The sequence below is a fragment of the Leptinotarsa decemlineata genome, unplaced genomic scaffold (assembly GCF_025532065.1).
Source record: "Leptinotarsa decemlineata unplaced genomic scaffold, Ldec_3_MD MMD2_tig00002974_RagTag_RagTag, whole genome shotgun sequence".
NCBI classification, from domain to species: Eukaryota; Metazoa; Arthropoda; class Insecta; order Coleoptera; family Chrysomelidae; genus Leptinotarsa; species Leptinotarsa decemlineata.
Genome location: NW_027412578.1, coordinates 7,826,615 through 7,851,625, shown reverse-complemented (window position 1 = coordinate 7,851,625; position 25,011 = coordinate 7,826,615). Strand labels below are relative to the sequence as shown.

Genomic DNA, 25,011 nt, shown 5'->3' with positions numbered 1-25,011 from the left:
ATAGATGGCGGTAAGCTTCAATGCATAGCGAGAAGTTTCAAGTCTCCATTCTCGAATGTACTAGGTCCGCCCGCTGCCTCATATAAAAGCGCGCGCACCATTCAGTCAGTAATGTCATTCGACGATATTACGAAAACAAGTGAATTCAGTTAACGACTAGCTAGGTAAAGTGCTGTACGTGCGGTGGTGGATACTGTGAGTGGAGTCATTAGAAAGTTTTTAATACTCGATTCTTTACTTCGGCATTTTTGAAGACAAAATTATGTTGGAAGCGAAAAAGAAGAATCATCAGTATCCACAAATCCATCTTCGCCTGTGTGCCTTATTTGTCAAAAAACATTTTCGAATGAAGTGATATAACCCTCAGGGCTAGGAGGGCCTTATTTGTCAAAAAACATTTTCGAATGAAGTAATATAACCCTCAGGGCTAGGAGATCATTTGAATAAAATTAATTCAGACAAAAAAAAAGTGTGACCTATTTCCAAGAACTGGAAAACTCAGCTCAGCTAAGTAATAACAGTAATAACTACTGTGCTCCCTGACAGCGGCAGATAGTATCCAAAAAATTCCTTCGAGCAATAGTACCGTGCAAAGACTAATTGATGAGATGGCTGAAAACATTGAAGAGTCATTGTGCAATCATCTGAAGACTTTTAAATTCTCAATTCAGTTAGATGAGTCCACTTTACCAACCAATGAAGCATTGTTGGTGTCATACGTGAGGTTTATTGAAAATGAGAAAATATATCAAGAATTACTATTTGCCAGAAATTTAGAGACGGATACAAAAAGAGAAACCATATATAATACACTGGAAACATATAAAAGAATAATATCGGCAGACGTGAGTTTCGCAATTTACCTAATTTGTCAGCAGTATCCTTCAATAACGACGACTTGCTTGTTTACTGCCAACATTTGGAGAACCTACACAGTGATTCCGCAAAACGATTCCAGGACATTTTGAAATTGGAAATACCGGTCTGGGTGTCGGATCCTTTTTCAAATGTAAGAACAGCAGGATCACCCCAGCTGAAAGAATAACTCATAGAACTGATAACGAACGAGAAAATAAAAATATAATTAAGAATGTTGGCTACAAAAGCCAATCCCGCAATTGTACCCTGGATTGTGGTCCATTGTTCAACGATTTTTGATAGCATTTCCATCATCGTATTTGTGTGAACGTGGATTTAGTGCTGTGGTAACGTTGCTAACTAAAAAGAGAAATCGGTTGCTGATTACCGAACGCGGTGACATACGGCTGTTTTTGAGTAAATTCGAGACTGATATTAAAAAAGTTGTTAAATATCATTAAATTCATCCTATCACATCAAATTAGTTCTAAAATTCAGATTGAAGTGTTTGTTTTGATAACATGAATAAAAGTTTTCCGAATATTATAAAATGGTGTTTTGCATTATACTCATCAGGAAGTCTTATTTTCACATGACACCCATAATTCAATTATTAAAATAATGACCGCGATTGTGATTCTTGAGATGTAGTAAAGTGAAAAAAAAATGGGGGGCGCTAGAAAATGATCAATTCTCGAAGTGGGCGGTAGACAAAATAAGTATGAGAACCTCTGCTATAAACCTTCGGCCAGCACCAGAGAAAGAATAGTGTTCTTTCTTCCGGGTTTAGCCGGTCCGCTTTTACAATTGTTGCTCAGCCGAGTGGTGGCACAACTCACCTAAGGCCTCAAAGGCCCATCCCTTTTTATTATTTTTGCAGCCTGAGTTTGCGCCAGTCAACTGCTGAAACCGCGAAACATTCAGGAGGAAGTGCCCACATTATAAACCAACGACCGCCACCAACACCGTAGGGTAAGTTATCAACCTTCTGCAATTGTCTCGCTAAGATTTCTGCCTTCGACTTGATTTTGAGATTCGAGAGTGATGAGGACATTATTCTACCAAGGACAACCATTTCGACAGACAGGTCTGGAAAGAGTCTGCTGGGTTCAAAGAAAACATTCTGATATATCATCTGTTTTTTTTTCCTCTTCTCCTCTCGGCAGAAGCTCAAAATTACACGACTAATATCGTCTTACTTCGGTGGTCGAGAACAACTACATCAGGCTTGTTAGCTTCTATGAGCCTAAGGGTGAAGAACGAATAGTTTCTATAAATTGTGCACTTCTCGTTCCTCATAACGGATTCAATATCCCCCGGAGCGTAGGGCAACACCGGTGTATCGTCAATACCGTAAAAGTGCCGCAGGTGGCAATGTGGTCCTCATTATCATTTTCATCTTTTTATTATTATCACGTTTCATTTCTCCATTCACCATCATTGAGATCACACACATAAAACAATATATTATATTTCTCGCTAAGAAAAGCTTTGTATGTCAACTGTTCCTGAATTCGATTCATCCCACACCTGAATACCAGGAACAACGAGATTATATTGTCATGTTTTCAATTCATAACGTCGCCGGAGAAAAGGGAATTCGTTGTTTCCATGCCGAACACGGCCCAATAAATTTCCGTATAACCTCCTCGAATTTAAATCGACAGGATATAAAGAAACCACTGGACAATGGACGTGAATATGATATTCGATTTGAATTATCTTCCTTTCCTTTGAATGTCCATTTTTCAGGGCAACTGAATGATTATAAGAATAATAATGTAATTTGTGCTTTAGAAAAAGAATTCTACTTCCTCAACAATATATAAAAAATGAAAACTTTATGCTCCGAAACAAATTATTGGAAACTTAAAAAAACGTGAACTAGTTTTGTGATCCAATATATTTTCTGACAAAAGGTTGGTGGGGTGAAAGGATCAATTTTCTCTTGCCGACGTTTCGAATTCAATTAAATTCTCTTCGTCAGGGTTCGAAAAGAAGTTTTTTGTGTTGATGATATTACTTTTTCAAAAACCATCGGACATATTAGATGTGATCCATTGTACATCCTCCTGAGGAGTTATTCTACTAGGTCATCGTCCATTCTGTCCTTTCCAGGAAGGAGGACAGGTCATCAGGAGACATCTCCTTTATATCTTTTTGGCAACCTTGAGGTGTCTTACCTTTCAAAACCATCGTGAAGGTTCTGAAAGGTACAGCGACATTACTGTCGTTGCAAGGCTTCTTCAACTCTCTTGAAGTTCCCTCCGTGGAGATGTCGAAGTAAGGGCGCTTTCCTGCAGGGGCAGCCGGTTCCTTGCCTTTATTCAAGGCGGAGCTCTTGGCGCCCACCGCAGGAAGTGCCCTTGCTGTTGGAGGTGTAGTGGGGGAGAAGGAGGATGCACTTACAGTTGCTTCCACTTCTGCCTCTATCGCTCTATTTCCCTTCTTTGGCCTCGGCGCCGCAAATGCACCTTGGCTTTTGTATTATATCACGAGGTGATCTGCCATGTCCAGCAGCATGGGGTAGACATTTCTATTCATCCTCAGCCACCGTCATAGATTAAGGTGAGAATTTCTGTCCAGCCTCGGGATTGGTTTTTGTTTTTTCTGTGTCTGTGCAGGGAAAGAGTTGGTCACTCTGACAGAGCCCCGCATTACCATGTTATAGCCTACACATAGCCTATCTTCAATTAGAGATTTGGATTATTTTGAAATTTGAGTTCGATTTGATCAAACAACATTCTCTTGACTATATTGGATTTTGAGAAATGCCATTTTTGAAGGTAAGATATCTTAGAAAGAAATCATTAGTTTTCTCATGGATGATATCTGATTTTCTTCCATTATGAATGTTTCAAGTATGAACTGGAATATAAAAAATTGTTGTTTTGAAACAGTCTAGTTCAAAAGTTGAATAATAATGAATAATCAGTTACGAACATGAAAATTAAAAAAAAATTGAGGAAAGTAAATCAATGGCTGAAAAACCAAATTATTTCGAAATGAACAATTGCATCCGTTGCAGATTGAATCAGTTAACGATATTTTCTTCAACGTGTATTATCATATTTGCGTTATTTATCATGCTAGAAGTAAAAAAATTGCGAAAAACGTCAGTAAGGCCTGATATTTTTATAAACAAATGCAAATAACAATTGATCAAATGATTAGCTTATTTGAAAAATCTATCAATTTTCTATAAAAACATATTCAATATCAATTTCCATACCTTCAATAGTTTCGAAGTTATATTGTTATTTCAATTCAGAAATCATGCAACTTTTGTTGTACATAATATTTGAAAATGCAATAAAAATAATCTTCAAAAATTTGAATTTTTGATTTTCAGCAGCACGAGATAAAAATATATCGTGGTTTGAAATTTGTTTACATCAAATTGTTCAGTTATTCAACAATAAAATCATTATTAAAAAATTTTTCCTATCAGTTTGTAGAGAAATGCCAATCCTGATTTTTTAACTAATCATTTCTCAAATAAATCTAAAGAAATGAATTTCAAACGTTCAAACCAGTCTAGAATGTACTTAAACAGTAGGTTGAACCTATCAGAAAACAACTACTTCCCTGGCTAATATCACAAAGGGTGTTGGATTATATTCGACAGGCCTTAGTGCAGGAATCTTCACAGAAATTTTTTTCTGCAAATGCAATTGGCAACACAACTGAAAGAGTCGACCTGCATATGCAATTGGCAATACAACTGAAATAGTCGACTGTCAATTTTGGAAACGGGCACACTTGCAGACCGGTGTCTTTCAGGAAAACTGAAAAGCTGATGGGGTGATTTATAAGATCTGAAATCGGTTAGTAAACCTCAATGCATAAACATCGCAAGTGCAACATTGAAGGACTTCTATTATAACTATTCGCTTTCAGGATAACATTATTCTTTACTATTTTTCAACATATCAGTTATTCTGTTCGGATTTCAATCAATCCGCACATTGTTTCAGATTCATCGACCTGCTGGCAAAAAATATATTAACTGGTATTTCCCTAAACGAATTATCTGCATCAGATACGATGATTTTATAGAGTTTTTTTTTTTGTTTTTTTTAGCGACTCTTGTTTTTCGTTCGTTGCATTCAGTGTGGAATCCCAACAAAAATATACAATAGCGGTCATGCATATAACACAAATGCTCGGAGTGAGTTCAACTCGTCGGAATTATTTCCAACTGGGCGTAAAATCGAATTAAAAAACAGGCTGTTTTGTCATATCGCTCTGAAAATGATGCATAAGAGGCGTTGAGATCGAATTGCGTTCCATATGAAAATGTTTTTGATTTTGAAAATTCGGGTCTTCATTTTTCTATGTATCAGTTGGAAACAAACAACAATGCTGGGGGTCAAAAATCAATCCAGAGGGAAGGAAAGTTTCATTAGTTTTATCAACATGCGAAACAAACAGTTTTGAGTAATTTTTTCGTTCAAATAAATACTCAAACTTCAAAAACCAATTTGATGAGTGATCTGGCTGTAAAGGGTGTTTCCTGATTTGGGAGAAGTAATGTGATTAGTGTTCAGGGAATGTTATGAAAATAGTTCATATGAAATATGCCCGGAAATGATTTTTTCAACATATTTTTGTATAATTATTGTAATTTTTTTTTTCATATCATAATGAGACCTGACAATGTGATGAGAGGTTAGCTTAGCCTTGGTTTGATACAAATTATTGAGTCTAGAGGCGACTCGGCAGTTTGAACATAAGTGACCAAAAATATGTGTTTTTACCGTTTCTCATAACATTTACGTTAGTACCTAATTTTGGGTCGGTATGAAATGAAGAGAATTGAAAATTTTCATTTCACGATTTGTTTTAGGAGGTCGATTCTTTTTTCAGAAAAAATTAAAACAGAGAACAGATGAAAACATCTCGAAATAACTAATTGTTTGTGATGTTTACAATTTGTCGGGTTTCAATTATTGTTGTGACAACTCATTTCTACGAAAGAAATTTCTCTGTGAAAAAGTATTTTTTTGAAAATGTTGAACACCCTGTTTCTGCGAAATCAATATTTTTTTTATCCCACGATGAAATTAGCTTTTGAACACAAATGTACATTATTTCAGCGTAATTGGAAAATACCCTGTATACTTCAGGGACGTCGTCTCAGAAGTTGAACAAAAATATCTGCTTCATCGAAAAATGCAGTAATTTATCGATTCACAACATTAGAATAATAATAATTACGAGAATAATAAAGGTAGGTGTCTTTATTCATTGAATTGATGGTTACCCCGATGTGACAAAACGATTGGACAACGAAGTGTCAAAAATTCAAAAAATTCAAAAATTCTTCAACTGAGTGGATTCTCAAGATGGGACCTTACATTTTCAGTAATATGATAGATTCTAAGTGAGTATTTGGGAAAAAAAAGAAAAAAAGGTTACCTCCTGATTATGGTATTCACCTCCTGATTATGTCACTTACCGAAGTGTGAAATTCAATCTACATATAACTTATCAAAAAACCCAAATATGACTTCACCTTGTATGTCATTATATCACGTACAAGCAGTTTGAACTGCTTCTGTGATTTTCCTGTTTATTTGTTGTTTACAAGTGTTACACTGTTTTGTAGCCGTCAATACGTGGTAGGAGATCTTCATGAAAAACGAGAAATGAAACTTAATATGCTTTTTCTACACCCGTACTCTAACAATACACTTATATGACCATAATCCGTTTCATAATGATATCCATTATGATACAGATTTTTTATAACGATACAGATTATCAACCAACAGAAACCCATAATTTTTCAATCAAGAATCCTGTTCCTTTGTTTGTCCTAGATTCTAACCTAAGTAACTAATTGCTTTATTTGTCAAAATCAGTTTTCATATTACCTATCTATATTATTAAAATGTCTGAAAACAGCGATATAGAAGGAATACAATCGACTCCAATATTTTTAAAAGATCAGATTAATTACAGTTGTTATATTCAATATAAATATAATTAGAATCTTTATAGTTTTCATATATCCATGATGATACCATTAAGTTTGTGTTTTTTTAAAAAAATATGAGTTAATTACTGTAAATGTGTTCAATACAAATACAATATTTATAGTTTTTCATTATTTATCGGGTTTAGAAAAAATAGCGTATGCAACTCTCATGTAATGGTTATTAATACACTCGCATATACCATACAAAACTCGCCTTCGCCTTCGGCTCGTTTCGTATCCCGGTTAATGCTCGTGTCTTAATAACCATCATTACATGATCGTTGCATAATATACTATTATACCACTCGTATTTCTAACTATCGTTAATGCAGTTTCGTCCTGTAAGGATATTTTCAAACTCATACCATGAACTCATGTATCAGCTTGAAAATGTCGATATAGGACGAAACTGCAAAACATAAAAAGTATTATTCCTTAATCAATGAATAGTGAATGGGCGGGGTTCAGCTAGGAAATATGATGGGGAAGTTTTCCGAAAAATAATTGACAATTCATTCACAACTGTTATGTGAGTATATGGAAAAAATTGGTGATATTATTATAATCATTCAGAGAAAGTAACACAAATCATGACATTATGAAAAATCAAAAATTAATTGGCGCTCCGGGGCGACTTCATTGATTCCAGTGGCGCATTTGCTTTTTCAGCTACAGGAAAATCCGGAAAAACCTGAAATACAACATCATCTGAATATCTTGATCTGCCAATGTCCTCTCTTCCATGAAACGAAATGTATGGTGTCTCAAGAGGCTCCAATAAATTCAATACATCGCCAGAACACGTAGTGACACGACTATCGTCAAACTTAAACCAGTCCCTTTCATATTTAACCAATGCGTAATAATGACCTGATTCAATGCCAGAACCACAATGAACAATGACTGCATGGAGATTATATTAGAGGTCTGCTAGATTGAAATGTTCATCTATTTAGAAATTTTGGAAGAGTTTGGTTCATCCGTCAGAGGTTGAGTCATGTTTGAAGATCATCAGTGTCATTATTAGAATGACTGGTGTCTCAGGTATACTTGTTTTCTTCAGTCAGTTTGGCGCATGTTTGGCAATACGGTTGATCGTCACCCGTTTCCTTCTTCAGATGATTCGAGAATAAGCTTCGAACGGACTGGTTATCAATCATATTAGGAAATGCTGGTTGGAGTTCCAGAAAATAACATATGTTTTTGCTACCTCTTGACCATTTACTACAAAGCAAACAAGTGAGGAAAAATAGGACACAAATGAGAATATGAACAAAATAGAGTAAAAATGGATATATGAGTGGCATAAACATACAAAAATATCAGTTTAGGCATACTTATTGAAGAAAACAAAACATAATTTTGTGAAATAGAGAACATTGAACTTACAAATCTGAATTGATGTACGTATCAATTTATCAAAGAAATCACTTAATTGTATTTTTTCGAAAAAATTCTTTTTTTCAATTGATTTTTGGATATTTGTTCAGAAAAGTGAACATATTTATGAAGTTGTATTTTCTGAGAAATGTACATGAAGCAAATAATGAACGATTTATAAATTCAAACACAAGACTGGTAACTTTCTGGTTTTCAACAATTGTTACTTTCTAACAAAATGAGCTACCTTCTTATTATGAAAGATCACTTTGAATATAGCTGAAAGACAGTTGAAACTGACCAGTGAAGAGGCAAATATAGTCCTTTAGAATGATGACTCGCTAGACCACCTGATATGAAGCCCTCAGGTTTTTGTTGGTATCCGTGAAATTTAAAGTGCATGTTACGAATGCATTAAATATTCCAGAGCTCATGGATATAATAAAAAATGCTTTTGATGAAAATACACTGGAAATAAATTTGTAAACGAACGTTATAATTACAAAAAAGTGAATTGTGAACAATTTCAACATTTATTGGGATAGACAAGTGGGTTTTTGTTCTTTTTCCTCGAAAACATAATATCTGACTGCTAATTTTTCCTAAACTGTTGAATCGATTCAAAGAAATGAAATGATATAGACCCCTTTTTCATTTGAAAAAATATTGCCAACGTCATCCCACCTTCTTGAATAGTAGTGGAAATGATTCTCTTCTGAGTACTTTTGTTTCGATTTCAATTTCTCGTCCATTTCTGTCCATTTGTTCTTCACAATGTACATTTCAAAATTTTGCGAGAGCGCCAATTATTTTTCTGGCGGAGACAGTGGACACATAGTAGTCATTATTTCCGCCAGGATTTGAAAGAAACCTCCGAATTCAGATTGACTCAGAACAAAAAACTGTTATGAGAAACAAACTGTTCCATGCAACTTTGAAAATTTCAATTGAAATTTTCATTAAAATTGACACTTCATACCTAACAAAAATTTCAGAAGAATGAGTGGGGTGACAATTATCACCAAAAATATTGAAAAATTTCTATTTTGGACTCATCTAACTTTTGTATCACAAAGATATTGTCTACCTCAGGAACAAAACTTTCAATTGGACTACATATTTCAAATTATTCCTAGGTTAAGTTGTCCGGAAAGAGCAAAAAACTTCTTTCAAGTTCTCATCCAGAAAAGCGACGAAACAGCGTGCTTTCAAAGAAATATAATAAAGATGGGTTCTATATCACACTGTTCGGAAAAACATGGCCATTTACAATGTATGCCTGAGGTTGTATGAGAGCCGTCAGAGTCTGATGCGTAGAGCCATTTTTCACGCTTGATGATGATGTTACAGTTTCCGAGAGTTTTATTAATATTGAAGCAGTGCACCATGATGTCACAGTGATGGAATATATCGAACGGAATGATGATTTATCAAAAAATTCGAAGCAAGACGTTTATGAATTTTTTCCTTTTATTTTTTTCAGAAAGTGAGGTCACATTTTTCATGACACTTATTGGTTTTTTGTTTCGAATGGATCTAAATTCTGAGGTTATTTCTTGTAGAAGGTGAATATAATGTGCACTTTTTTCAAATCCAAGTGGTAACGGTGAAGGTATTACTCACAAGTCCCAACTTCTGACGGTTGTCGTTCGTAGAGGTGTGACAGCTGGTTAACGATATAAACAGATCAAACAGATTTTTATGTTCCCGCTGCCTTCGCCAAAACAAAAAGATGAAACGAGCTTTCGCCAAATTTTAGATTATACCGTACGGTTACTGCTTGATTGTTTTCAGAAGGTGAATATAATGTATACTTTTTCAAATTCTAGCGATGACTGTGAAGGCATTGGCCTTCACCAAAACATAAGAACCGCGCTTTTGTCAAATTTTGGAATATACTGTACGAGTTATTGCTTGTAGAAGGTTAATATAATATATACTTTTTCAAATCCTAGCGGAAAATGTGAAGGCATTAGTCATTCTGTTCCCGCTGCCTTCACCAAAAAAAAAGGTTTCCGCCCTCTTACTAAATTCTTGAATATACTGTACGGGTTATTGTTTGTAGAAGATGAATATAATGTACACTTTCTCAAATCCTAGCGGTTACTGCGAAGATATTGATCATTATGTACCCGCTACCTTCGCCAAAACAGAAAAAGGGCTCTCGCCAAATTTTAGAATATACTGTACGGGGGTAAAAGTCATGTTTTAAAATGGACAATATACTGAAATTGAAGAAAATCTACGTACGAAGTAATCATTTTCAGTAAATTTTGATTGTTGTTGAGTGTTGCATCATCCTTCGCTGAGAGGGCGCTATGAACTAACGAAGGTTTTTGAGAAACTTGTGAAAAGTAGGCTCTCTTTGTTTTCCAATAAACATAATCTGTGCAGAAAAATAGCTTCAAAGAAAAAACTTCTGACGAAGGTAAAATTTTATCGCTGGCAGAGAAAATACGTGATGCTTTGGAAAAGGAAAACAATGCCTGTACATTATCATTATCATTAATGCGGCCTTCGATATGATGAGTCACCAGTGCCTTTTTTGAAATTCAGAAGACGCTGGAATGAAATAACATCCTTTGAGAATAATTCAAAATTATTTTATACGAAAAAAACAACTGGTGGAAACGAACGAGACACTTAGTTATCAAAAAGTGCCATGGAGTACCCCAAGGCACTGTATTAGGACCTATTTTATTCAAAATGTGTACTGACATTAGTGAGTGGAACAGAGGTAGAGGAATTATGTTGACATAACGATGACATGAGGGTGGATCCTGGAAAAAACTGACTTTTTGTTGTACCAGCTTAAGAATTGACCATCGTTATTCATGGTGTGGTTATGAAATACTCAGAGTTGATTATTGATCTTCCCAAACCACTTTCCCCTCTTCAAAACAAAAATGCTGTCATTTGACGTGCGTTTCGCTAATCAATATGGCGTCATCAGGAGTTGACTGAAACCACTTCTTGTAGATATGTTGATGCCTTTGTATGCTTCTGAACAAATCATTGAATACTTGTCATAGGTGGTCGTTGAATCATTTCCTATTAGTAATTTATCGTTTGTAATAATATTCACTACCTGACTGACACTGTTTCTATATTTGTGATTACACAAAAGTGTATTCGATGAGCTATTAGGAATAGAAACTACCTAGTATTGTACGATTTGTGAAATGAGAATTGTTATTATTTCACTTCAATTCTATTGATGTAGAACTATTACTACATTTCATTAGAAATCAGAAGACGTTCAAAAGTTTCAAAGTAAAATTAGTTGATACCTCATGAAGAAACTTCAGAGACTTTCAAAGAAGAAAAAATATGAATTTGGGATAATTTATGGTAATTTTTTTCCAGATTGACTTCATTGGACTCAACAAGATGAACGAAAAGAGTTCCACCAAAAATTTTATGGTGGTTTTGCTGTTTTACTGCTTCTCTTCTGTAAATGGTGAGTAGTTTCATATGGTTTCTAAGTTGATATAATGTGTTGAAATTGATGAAGATACCATATATGGTGTCAAATTGTAAAAGAGGATCAAATGAGAAACATAGATGATTCTTGATAGGCTCTTCAGTTGAATAAATTGATGGATGTAGCCGTTACTACGAGGTAGGACATCATAATGAAGAAAAGAGAATTGAGACTTTCTATACCACTTTTATTCGTTCCTAACAATACTGCAGTTTCGTCCTATAAGGACATTTTCAAACTTGAACTTTAAAAAGTTTGAAGTTCAAAGAAGTTTCAATTCCCTTTCTTCCATTATTCAGTTGAACAATTCAACTTCCCATAATATCTATAACTTTATTTTTCCACAGGAAAAGTTGGAAAATGTAAAAATCTATCTTATAACATAGTTCGAAGAAATTGTTGAAGGGTGTAGATACTGTAGATTTATGGTTTTCGTTGATATCCTATGGTACAGAAGAATGTGTAAATCATCAAGTCTAAATGTATTGAATTTGAATATATCAAGGCCTAAAAATCTCTCGGTCTACTTTTTCCCCCAAATCTTATATTACATTCGCCAGAAATGAACAGGTGGCATTTCGGAAAACTCAGTACTTCTTACTGTTCATGTGAATAATGTGAAATGATTCGAATCAAAAGTTATTCATCAGTCTATTGTTTTATTGAATTTCGCAGTGCCACATTTTGGGTTTTGGAAATTCGAAACTAACTAATAGAGTTTATTGCATGATTTTCACTATAGAAAGTTTTACAACTTCCACAATAGTTTTGTGAAGCGTTTATATATATATATATATATATATATATATATATATATATATATATATATATATATATATATATATATATATATATATATATATATATATATATATATATATGTATATATGATCCATGATTTTCAGGGATCATGGATTTTCAGTATCAAATTGTTATCCAATTCGATACTGAAGAGCCTTAGGGCAAGTGTCTTAAGGCGAAACATCGATGTATACCAGTGAGGATGACAGTGTGCATATGAGTGCAATTTGTTACCAGTCATTTAAAGTAGAAATCATGTGAATGATATCTGATTTTTATTCCACAACGAATGTTTGAAATACAAACTGAGTAGAGAAAAGTATCTTCTGTATAAGTATTTGTTTCGAAATAATTTTTTTCTTTCGTGTAATTTGATGTTTATATGAAAGTAGCTGTTTCAGGAGAACTTTCTTCCAGTTTGTGTCTGAAAGTTACTTCTTTGCATGATCTACACATCCATATATAGAGTTACTCATTTTCAAATTGAATACTTCCTTTGTTTCTTTGGAAGATTTCCTCACCTTTTTTTTTGTATCAATATGGAGTAGTAGAAAGTCAAAAACTTTCTTTCCCAAAAATCATCAGTGTTATTTTTAGATTGACTGGTGCCTCAGCTATACTTGTTTCTAGTTAGTTTGGCGCATGTTTGGGAATACAGTCGATCATCACTTGTTAAAAATTTCATTTTCAGATGATTCAACAATAAGCTTTGCACGGACTTGTTATTAGTCATATTAGGAAAAGCTAGATGAAGTTCCAGAAATTCACATAAGTTTTCGCTACCTTTTGAACATTCATTCCAGTATATAAAATATATGAATTGATGAAGATATGAAGATATGAATGAAGAATGTAGAATTTTGAAGACAGCTGTATTTACACACATCCTAATTAGTTATCATCGCACTAGCTCACTGAACTATACCCTTTGAATCCATCAACAATTATTATGAGCTGACATTTTCATTTCTATAGAATGATATCATACTGAATGAATGTTCAATAATATTTGAAATGTTTCTGACTAGTTTTGTATGCAAATAATATTTTTCATGAGTCCATCATCAACTTATTGGAACTAGATGTCACCTATTTTGTGGATGGTCCTCCCAAATACAAAAAAACCTTTTCAGACTGACAGCTTTGAGTCATATGCCGATGTGACATATGTCAAAGTCTGAAAATGCCAAACAGCTTTGAAATCATACTCAAAGTACAGTGGGACAAGTTTTTTCCTAAATCAACAATGTAGTGTGCCACCATTTGAAACAAGCAAAATCAAGCGTATAGCGAACTCATCACTAATCCATACAGAAAAAAAAATGATACCGAATATTGGGCTGCAAGATCCTCATTATACGACAACAAGGTTGAGTTATGTAATATTGGGGCCAGATCCTGTGGAAATGGTGTGTCCTTTCTGTAACCACTACATAAGAACTATTGTGAGAAACGTCCCCTCAATGAAAACACATTTATTCGCAATGATGTTGTGTTTTTTTTGTTGGTGCCTGATGTGTCTTCCTTATTTCTGTGAACCTTGTCTGAGCCAAATGCACTACTGTCCGGTTTGTAGATCTTTTCTAGGACGTTACGAAAACTGATAAATATATGATCATCCAGGAGGCTTTTTATATCACTTCGATTTACAAGTTTGATTTTCTTCAAATGAAAGTATATCTTTCTGTTCTCTAAGCAGTGATCTGATAAAGAACAGTTCACATAATTTTCAATATTTTGGCATACACTGATCATTGAAAAGTAGAATTGGAATCTATGAAATATTTTCGGTGAAGTTGAAAGAAATTAAAACATTATTGATTAACAATTTCGTATGTACGAAATTTTACCTACAACTGACATTCGGAATCTATTCAAATATAATCAATTCTGCAAACGCTAGCGAGTAAGCAAAAATGGTGTTTCCAACTGAACAGGGAAATCTATTTTTTAGACGGCAAGAACTTCAAAATATAATGTTTTTGATATGGATGTGAATCAAAACAGTTTTGATAATCTGAAATTTTTTCGTCAAGCGAGTTATTTTGAAAATATTTAGGAATCCGAGATATGTTTGAATTTTTCAGAATACACCGTTTTTCAAATTCAGGGTATTGAAATGTAAAAATCAAAATCGTTTTTAATCTAGAACATGTAAGAAACTGATTTTATTCGTGTTTATGTTACACCTTAGTCCATCAAAATTATACAGGGACTGAGCGTAAAGAAATTTGACCTCAGTGACGTGAGGAATTGGAGTATAAATGGAATAAGGAAAATAGTCCTTATGAACTGAGGTGATACCTAGAATTTCATGAGATGATAATCAATATTTTAGAAGTTTTGAAGAAAATCAATTTCAATTTTTGAATTTCGTCATCCTATTTTTCGAAAAGGGTGTATTTGACTTTGATAGTTTAATAAGTTCGTGTCTCGATTTGAAAACTGTTTTCATCAACCCCTGGTTATACGAAAAAAGGTCAGATGATGAAAATTCTTTCAAAATTCATTACTTGTTAAGTTCACTCTATTTGAACTTGGTTGATATACACAATCATTCGAGCCACAGTGCCGTCTTTATTATTGAATAATTTTGTTCGACATATCTCAGCCATCATTTTCATCGACCTAGTTTCAGAGATATTTCGTGTGGGAGTTTCAGGAGAAATGACCTGTATATTATAACACAAAAAAATTGCAGAACCATTTTCCATGCAATTTCATTGTTTTGGCAATTGTGAGAATGATAACAAAAAATACAAGTATATTCAATTTTTGATACCACTTACGAAACTATATAATTTGATAGGTGCTATCATAAGTAACACTTGAATCTTTCATTATATTGAAGTACCATCAATTTCATTGATTCTTTTGGTTACGTCTCATCAGCGAAACGAAGTTTCTTACAATCTTATTGCTTGCACAAATCATTCACAAACATAAGGAAGACAAGTGGACCCAAGCAAGACCCCTTATGACTTTTTGTAGAAGCAGAATTGATATAAAAAATATTTTGTTCATTACGTATTCGTTTCTTTTGGATATGTTTGAGTTGATTGGCTTTTGATTTAAATCTGTCTATAGCCGCAGTAGGGCAGAAATCTTAGCCGGACAGATGCAGAAGGCCGTTATTCTTGGCTCATTGAGTTTACTTAGGACACATGATTCTCGGACCCAATGATCACTTACTCCACGATTTGGGGAGTGATTGTTGGTTGATAATGCTGGTGCGCCTTCTCGAATGTATTGGGGCCTCGGGGCATAAGGCCTGACCAGCGCAAACTTCGGTAAAATTATTATACGTCTTTATAACCATGAAAAGTACATGATAGTTCGTAGTGGAATCTCTGGCGTATGGTGAATCTATTGAAAACACTTTTCCAATACCAGAACAAAGTTACGGTCACTCAACGCGCGTTTCGCTAACAAAGTTAACATCCTCAGGAGTCGTAATGATCTCCTGTCATAATGTTCTCCTGAGGACGCCAACTTGGTGATCGAAACGCGCATCGGGGGAATGTAATTTTTGTTCTGGTGTTGGGTAAGTGTTTTCAATAGATATAAAGTACAATCAGAACAGACAAAAAAATTATTTAGCTCACCCTGTTCGTTCGTTTGTTTATTCATTTGTTTGGGTCAAATTTAGTCATTAAATTTTGACCCCGTTCCTGTTGACAGATTGATCTCATAATTGGTGTTCATATTCACTATATGTGACAATTTATAATGAGTTCTGTATCATTGTAAATCCAAGATGACCGCAACTACAGAATGGCGAATTACATATTGTTTCACAACTACCTCAAAATGGGTATCAGATGACAATTTTCGACTAGTAGAATGGTGGAATACTTATTCAATATGGCCGCAGCAACGAAATGGCGGATTACATATAACTTTGTAATACTGTTCAGTTAAACAGAGATGGAAGAATTGAGTAACAAAGATAGGAAATTAAATGAGTTGAAATAGAACACGCTTTACGGTTTTATTGAAAAAAAAGGTAAAAATGATGTAGATAATGTATTAAAAAATAATTCTGAAGCTCCAAGGTAACAGTCATCACACCACTATCCTCGGTACTGATCAGATGGAAAAGTAATAAAATCTTTGGGCGTAGTATTAACGTATTTACTCAGGTTACGCTACACCCAACGATTTTATTTTTTTATCTGATCAGTACTGATATTGCTGAAGCGAATGGTGTGATGGCTGCTTCCTAGGGCCTTCTAAATTATTTTTCAGTTTTCAAAACATTATCTAAATTTTTTTTCAGTAAAACTGTTGAACTTATTTTTTTAACTTATTTTATTTCAACTCAACCTGGTTATTTCCAGAACACATTCGATTGTAGGGTACAAAAAAAATTATCTATTCATAGTTTGAATTGATTTGTCATGTCTGTTTATTAAGTTAATTAGCGAATGAGTGATGAATTTGCTGAAACTTCAGGAAAATATTTCCAAATTCCAATGAATAAAATGATGTCATTGAAAGAGGATTGATAGTTTTCAGACTTCAAACAAAAAACTTCGTCTTCGTAGTAGTGTTAGAACATTTGAGTCATTATATTCTTTGCTAAATATTTGAATATTCATCATCATTTTATTCAATATGGCGATATTCACATTTGACCTTTGCGACCGCAAAATATACTGTAACGAATTCGAATCCGCCCCTGACCAGTTGAATTGATACGCCAGCCGACTCATCGAACAAATACATGACCTCACCCCAAATGAATGCATTCTGCAACTGCCGGTAAAATTCTAGATGAGTACCGAACCGTCTACAGAATTCTCAAAGGGACTCTCACCGATATAAGCCCGTCTTCCCGATCCGAGAGGCCAATTGAGAAAGTGAATCGAGCGGTTAAACGAGAAATTCGATTAGTGGCAATAAATTAAGCGTTAGTTGCTCAGTGTGGTAATAAATAAATTAGTTTGTGATTATTGAGATATTGTTGGAAATGAATTTGTTTGAGACAGTTAGTTTATCAATTTGTCACAAAACGTCGGTTGACGTTTGGTTTACCGATATTCAGGAAACTATGTTTCGAATATCACCAACTGATCATAAATATGACAGAAGCTGTTAGTTTTGGAACGCATAACCAGGATTTCGGTTGGTTTCGGATCGTACCCTGAACGAACATGTCACTTGCATTTGCCACAGACGAAAATAGTCTGACAATGAATAAAATGGAGAAACTGTACTTGAAAATTGATCATAGGCAAGTTGAAACCTTGAATCTATAATCGGAGAGAGAGAAGAAAGGGAAAACTCCTACTTTAGATGGCGAATGCATCTCCAGGACAACAAAGCGTTAACCAACCAGCAGTACGTTATGTACTGGGACCAGAACCTATGAGGATGGTATGTCCATTTTGTAATCAACAAATAACAACCAACGTGAAGTATGAGGTTTCATCAACAACGCATTTGTTCGCTTTGTTATTATGTTTCTTTTGTTGTTGTTTATCTTGCCTGCCCTACTTTTGTAAACCTTGTAAAAACGCGAATCACTACTGTCCAGCTTGTAATACCTACTTAGGACGTTATGAACGATAAATTGTTGAGGAAACGATTTTCATGTTTGATTTTTCACAAGATATGTATGCTAATTAGTTCGGAATTTACAGTTTTTTTCACAGTTACCTACAATCTGAATCTTCAACCATACTATTCAATTCATGACTCACATTGGGTGTAATTCCAGACAGCCTCAAACTTTGAATTTCAATTATTCTAATATTGGAAGAAAATTCTGAAAATCGTCATGGAGAATAGAGTGACTGAATATTGGATTCCAATATATTCCTGGACAGTGCCCAATAAGGTTTAGTATATGAGGTCTCAACTACCCATGCTCTTCTGAAGGAGAGGCTTTCAAAATTCACATGCTGGTAATCCTCATACTGAATGATATTCCTTGAAATTTCCATCAGGAATGAAATTAATGAATATTAGTTCCCAACAGATTCTTGGAAAGCGCCCAGTTAGGTTTTGGATATGGCGTCTCAATAGCCATGTATTGGAGATGCTCAAGAAGAGAAAAAACAATCTATGATTCCTCGAAGGCTTCGAACAGTGTTTCTCGTATTATTTTTTGAAGAGAACTCCTGTACAGTAAGAGAAATTGCATCGAAGCTAAGAAAGTAAGCTTTAACGATCAGGGTCACGATCAGAGAAAACAAAATCTGGGCTGGCGGATGGAGATCAAATAGGACTTGTAGTATCAAATGTTCCGACTGTTACGGTGGTAGACATTTTCAGTGTTATATACTTTGACTGCGAGGAAGAAACTAATACGTGAAATTCTCAACAACGACTGACTGAATACCCATGTTCACTCGCATCCATTATTGTGGGGGTTGTGGAGATGGTGGTATAAGGGTTCATGCGAATAATCATTTCTGATAGGTAGGTACTCTTTCTCTGAACTATTGATAGAAGATTTCGTAGGGTGGGGGCGTAGCAGTCCTGCTGAAGACAATACTGCCACATTGTTTTTTCATATCTTGAAAATCTCTTCGTCTTCCAATAGTCGTCTTCTCTTCGGGAGACCTTTGGATTCTTAGCTTCACCAACGTGATTCTTTTTACGTTGTTATCCGAATCACACCGACCAGGAGAACGGCGTGAATGAAGGGTTCTATACTGTCATATATTGGTTCACTCAACACACTGGATGATCACGACTTAAAAATGAGCCCCGCGGCAGCACATGGTATCCACGTACCTGCTTCGTGGACGGACGATCGGTGATCTGTATACTATTACGGTCACCATGGTTCGCCTCATTGATCCACCTTGTTGACAGATATACTGCATCATCTTCTGATCATCTTCTGGACTCTTCTGACTATTGCATGCAATCTTGGTTCTGAATCTCGATTCTGGATAACCTATACCCACCCCTATACCTTCAGTACTTCACAGTAGCCTAAAAATATTTAATGAGTTACGAAATGACGTTGAATGGATAACTGTTCAGAGACTCCCAAGGAGTTCAGAAAAGCAATCGATTTGGGCTGATAGAGTCCAATTTGGTTCTGACACATTTTTTGTCTGATGTTTCCTATGGATTGGTAGCCGAATTCATAAGTAGCATATCATGAGTTGATATTGAAGTCAAACTGATTGAGTTTCACTCAGCATTTGCATCAACTTACAGTATTCTTACAATTTTAGTTTTCTGCCTTTCATATAAAGAAATTAAATACAGGGAGTAAGAGAGAAAAAGGTCATGAATCTAATCAAATATTCTGGAGTAAAAGTAACTCTAATGGATATAATTCACCTCAATTCAAATGTGTACACAAAAAAGTTACAGCCCTTGGAAAGTACAGAATGAAAATTGACTCTTTTCATTATTTCATGAACTATTCAACATTTTGTAAAGAAAATGTATGCATGGCTTTCTTACTATGAGAGCACTTTTTTCATTTGAAACTACGAAATCTTCACAGCTAATGAACATTTTACGGGGTATTGAACACCCCAAACCTAATAACTTTTGTATAGATTACAATTGAATTGGTATTGTGGTTTGATTTTTGAAATTTGTTTGCCAGTTAACAATAACATAATGCTATTTGTGACACCATTGTTTGAATACATCATTTAAATTTTTTTTTACTTTTTTCGAGAAGCCAGTTTTTATTGAAACTTGGCAAACATTCTGAGTAACAAATAGGTTTTAATTAATGTTATTTGCAGGTACAAAAAATATGTTCAAATGTGTGATATTTTTTCTAATGAATGTTCAAAATTGCCTCCATTTTCGAATTACACATTCGGCACCGTATTCGAAAAGAAAATCAAATTTTTTGGAAAACCGTAGACTCCTGACGAAATCAATGATTCGATGCCTCAGTTGTTGTTCAACACAATATACGTCTCCTTTCATTGAACTCCGAGAGCAAAAGCTGATAGGGTTAGGATCTGAACTTCTGGCTAGACAAGAAATAGGTGCATCGGGGCCCCTTCAAATCCTATGTCCAGGGTACAGACCGAAAACGTATACCCTAAGTTGGTTATCGAAATGCGCTAGAGCTTAATTTTGTAAACACCACTTATTTTGCCTATTCCTTGATTCACCTCTATCAAATATTCTGGTGAATCATTTTGTTAGAACTGTTAGTAATTTGTACCATTAAAAATATTTGGAAGAAATACTGGTCCTATCAAATTATCATTTGGTGATGAGTCGCATTCTTGCGTAAGGCTTTTTTCTTTCCATGTGTGTTACCGTGATTCGTGATGAAAGTAGTTCAATCGGTGAATTATTGATGAAACTGAAATTTCGATTGTTTTCCGTTGATAACCTGTCACAAAATCCCATTTTCTCCAGAAAATTTTCATCTGATAATTCTTGAATGGTTGTTAAGTGATAGGGATAAAGCTGCTGTTCCTTTAACCTTCTGTGATCAACATATAATTGAGCTGCTATTACTCTTGTAGTGATTTCAGCTGAAACCTTCTCATCGTTTTCATCAATTTTCGGACGATCACTATTCCTAGCAAATTGTGGTCACTAAGTACCAGTCTCACGTGAACGACAATCAATGGAAAGGAATAATCGCCTGATTGGTGTATTCCTTTTGGAATATTTCTCTACATAACGGGTTAAAGCTTCTGTACTATTTTTTTAGCATCCACCAGTGACTACCAGTAACACAGATAATCATTCCGAGGATTTGAAAAGCCTAAGGTGAAGCTTACCAAACAAAAAGCTCACCTCAGTTTCTTGGGCAAAGCTAAGGACAACAACATCATACCCAAAGGTTTCCTGATGAAATCGCCAATTCTAGGAGAGTGAGCCAAACGTATATTGGAACGCGCCAGCCGAACACTGATAAGGTCTAAAATCAATTACCACCGTTGCAAGAGGTCAACTCTGATGCAGGGTGTCACAGAACGATTTAAAAAAAGAAGAAGAGAGACCTTGGGAGAAGATCATGGACCAATCTTTGCCAAGATTGAAAGCATATGCTTGAAGATCCGACAAGACATGGTGGAAACCCACAACAAGAAGTGGGGAAAGTTGGTGAGGAAACAATACCCAAATGCACACCGAAAACAGGACAATTATCAAGCCATCAACGTCATCAACATGAGTTCCCGCCCGCTCACAGACAATGAGGAATCCTTGTTGAGGAAAGGTCTAGACTCCGCCATTGCGCCAATATCTGTGCACACTTTGGAAATAAAAACTGCAGTAGAATCCACCAGTTCCCTCGTAGATCAGATCAAAGCAGAAGAATTCGGATCTGTAGTCAGAAAACAGCTAGATCGAGAGCCAGTTCCAACATCTAACATCGGCCATGAAGAACGAAGAGCTCTGAAAGGCTTTGGTAGAAATAACATCATCAAGATATCACCTGCAGATAAGGGAAACGCTACTGCTGTGATGGACACTGATCTCTACCAACAGGAGGTCGAAGAGATTATTCAGAAAGGACAATACACGAAGATCGTACGGGACCCTCCTGCATCAGTTGGAAGGAAGTTGTACCAGACTTTTGAAAAAACACTTTTTCGGAAAAAGAGAGATCATCGCTAACACCGCACCAGAGTGAGCCCCTTCACTTGTATCAAGTGTTTGTCATTCATCCATTGGAAAAAGAGCCTGCGTCTGGCTTTTTGAAATAGTGCTACAAGGTGAGAGAAAATTGGAAAATGAGGTGTTTCAGGGGTTCAATACCTTTTCCAAATGTTTATGGGCTAAACAGATTTCGTGGTTTTGGATGAAAAAATGCACAAGTCATGACTCCATTTTCATCCCGAAATTTTAATTGGTTCATGAAATATTGGAAAGAATTTATGTTCATTCTGTACTTTCCAAGGTCTGTGACTTCTTTTGTGTGCACATTTTTATCAAGGCGAGTTATATCCAGTAAAGTTATTTTTGACTCCAGAATATATGGTTCAATTTATGAGCTACTTTTTTGTTACACCCTGTATATTGGCATTCTCAGTAGACATTTCTGGCGTGGAATGAATCCAAAAACGAGCACCAAAAACGTCACCAGAACTGACGTCTTCAGAAGATGAACTGGTCATTGGGAAACATTTTTGGATTTGTTTTCAACATTTCGTCATATATATCGTGACAAAATCAATTTTTATGGTAATAAAAATCATTATTGATAATTCAAACTGAAATTATCATTCATTTGGAATACTGCTATCAAATTCCTTCGATTGTACTTTTTTGAAACAGGAAAATTCATTACTGTAGTTTTATCCCAACAACAAACAGTTATTTTTGACACCTCGACAAGTGATTGTAACACCAAGTAGAAGATCATACTTTCTCTTGAAGATGATCACTTGGTGATCGAAACACGTGTCGAGAAATAACGGTTTGGTGTTGAGATGAAACTCCAGCAATATTCACCCCAAAAATTCCAAACAGGGCATCACAATGAAATTTCAGTTTATGTAGCGCACCAATATACTTAATCGTTACCTTCATATCACTATTCATTCATATCAGAGTATCCCAAAACGACGGTAACTTACTATCCTCAATTCCGTACGTAGGGTTGCCTATCCTTAGGTTGTACCGCTCGGCTGATTCTGGTCGCGATGTTTTAGCCGTTTTTCATAACTTTGCAACAGCATGATTCGGGTAAAACCATGAAAGAAACATTTAAAAAATGTCCATTTCAATGAAAATTTCGACTGCAGATGAGCGATGTATTCTTCAAGTATTACTTATTTCATAATCATCATTGAATCTTCCGATATGAACCGTCAACTGAAATTCTTGCAATTATTTTCATTATTGGTGCTTGGTCCATTCTGGAGATTTTCTTTTTCCTGTATATTCATTTTGGCTAGATGTGTGATCTGCTGCAGAATTTTTGTTATGGCGTCATTTGTAATGGTTACATTGTTAGTTAGAAACTGAATAACAAGAAATAAATCAGATTGAGCATCTCTGGTCGAGAAAATAAGAAACTGGGTTATTTCGGTTTTCCGTTTCTTTCGGAATTACCTGCGAACAAAACCCCTGAGAAAGATTTTGGCACATCTGAAAGGGTTGATTTTTAAAACAAAGCGGAATGTGAGACTGAGACTCTGTTCAGTGTTCTAGGAAATGAAAGTCGTGTACCCGAGTTGAATGATCTCTGCGCAATTTCAACAAAGTTCAAATAAAGTTCCCCTTCTTCAGTCGTTATTCTGGAGCGAGACTGAAATAACGTTTAAACTAAACCTCATTTCCCCAATTCCAAGTTAACTGTTAACCTCCTCGACACAAACAACAAAAAGTGCATTATCTCCACATGTAATTTTAATGAGTATTCGTATTCTGTAGCGGCTGTACACTTGGCAAAACAAAGCACAATGAGAATTACCACCGACAGGAAGAATATTAGTGCCACGCGGAAATAAAAGATTGAAACGGGGGCGGAATTCATTTCCAGTACATGGTTTTCATTTTGTTTTACGTTGTTTCACAAAAGGATGTGCTGCACACACAACGTTGCCTACCAATATTAAATTATTTTCGGTGTGTTTTGCTGTTTCACTCGTGGAACATGGCAGATGTATAAAATCTCTTGCTACCAAGCATCATTACCTGATTTTTCTGTGCTTTTTTGTCTGCTTTCTAGCTGGCAAGGAAACCTTTTTATCCATTAAAATATTTTAACGATGCTTGGGCGCCTGTTATGTTAACGATGTGTATATTAAAAAAAACTATCTCAACCAATAACATTTCATAAAATAGTAAAGCACATAAGATCGATACTATTGTTTTATTACGGTTATTCATTCCACAAGCACTGCTTTCAAAAAGAACTGCAATTCTCTTCTTGACGAACGTTTCACCAATGAATCAGCGTCATCAGGAAATGAAATACAGTAATTTCCCACTCGCCTCTACAAATTCAACTGGTTACACTTTCACTCACACATTCATGATTTATTGGGTACAAATTGGCGGATAAATTTCTAGTGAAAGTTATCAATGATTTCAAGAAGAATATTTTCACCAATTCGAATGCAAGAAATTTCTGGTCTGTGGCTGAAATTGAAATTGTTTCGCGTAAGACGTTTAGAGTAGGTGACCATTAACCTCAGATTTTGAATAGGAAAAGAACTGAATATGACACATCATTATAAAAGTAATTTTATGAGAATTTTTTCAACGCGACAGCCAGCAGTTGAACGAATAGAAGCGTTTATGCCTCAAGTGAGAAATGAGTGTACTTGTTAACTTTCTGAAGAGTGTGATTTCTTCAAGTTTTTCCAGTAGAGAACTATACGCTTTCATTGCCTGATGGTGAGCACATTTCTCATAATATGTAGAGTTATGACTAGGTATATCCGGTTCATTACAATGTCAGATATCGATATTCATATTATTAGAATATTGACTACTATTTCTGGTTGGAATATTTTTTCACGAAGCAGGTATGACCCAGGAAGTACAAACAATGAAGACTTTCTCAAACTGTCAAGTTTGGAAAAGAACTCCGTCGACCCAG

The 25,011-nt window shown here is 35.2% G+C and overlaps 1 protein-coding gene across 2 annotated transcripts in view; it reads left to right on the top strand.

The window, feature by feature from the left end:
* LOC111502416 (defective proboscis extension response 7) overlaps nucleotides 1–25,011 on the top strand; it is a 724,909-nt gene that overhangs the window by 95,523 nt on the left and 604,375 nt on the right. For both annotated transcript variants that reach the window (XM_074177365.1, XM_074177364.1), the window contains exon 2: nucleotides 11,588–11,681. In XM_074177365.1, the coding sequence (XP_074033466.1) occupies nucleotides 11,612–11,681 (70 nt within the window). In that variant the 5' untranslated portion in view covers nucleotides 11,588–11,611. The remainder of the gene's footprint in view (nucleotides 1–11,587; nucleotides 11,682–25,011) is intronic.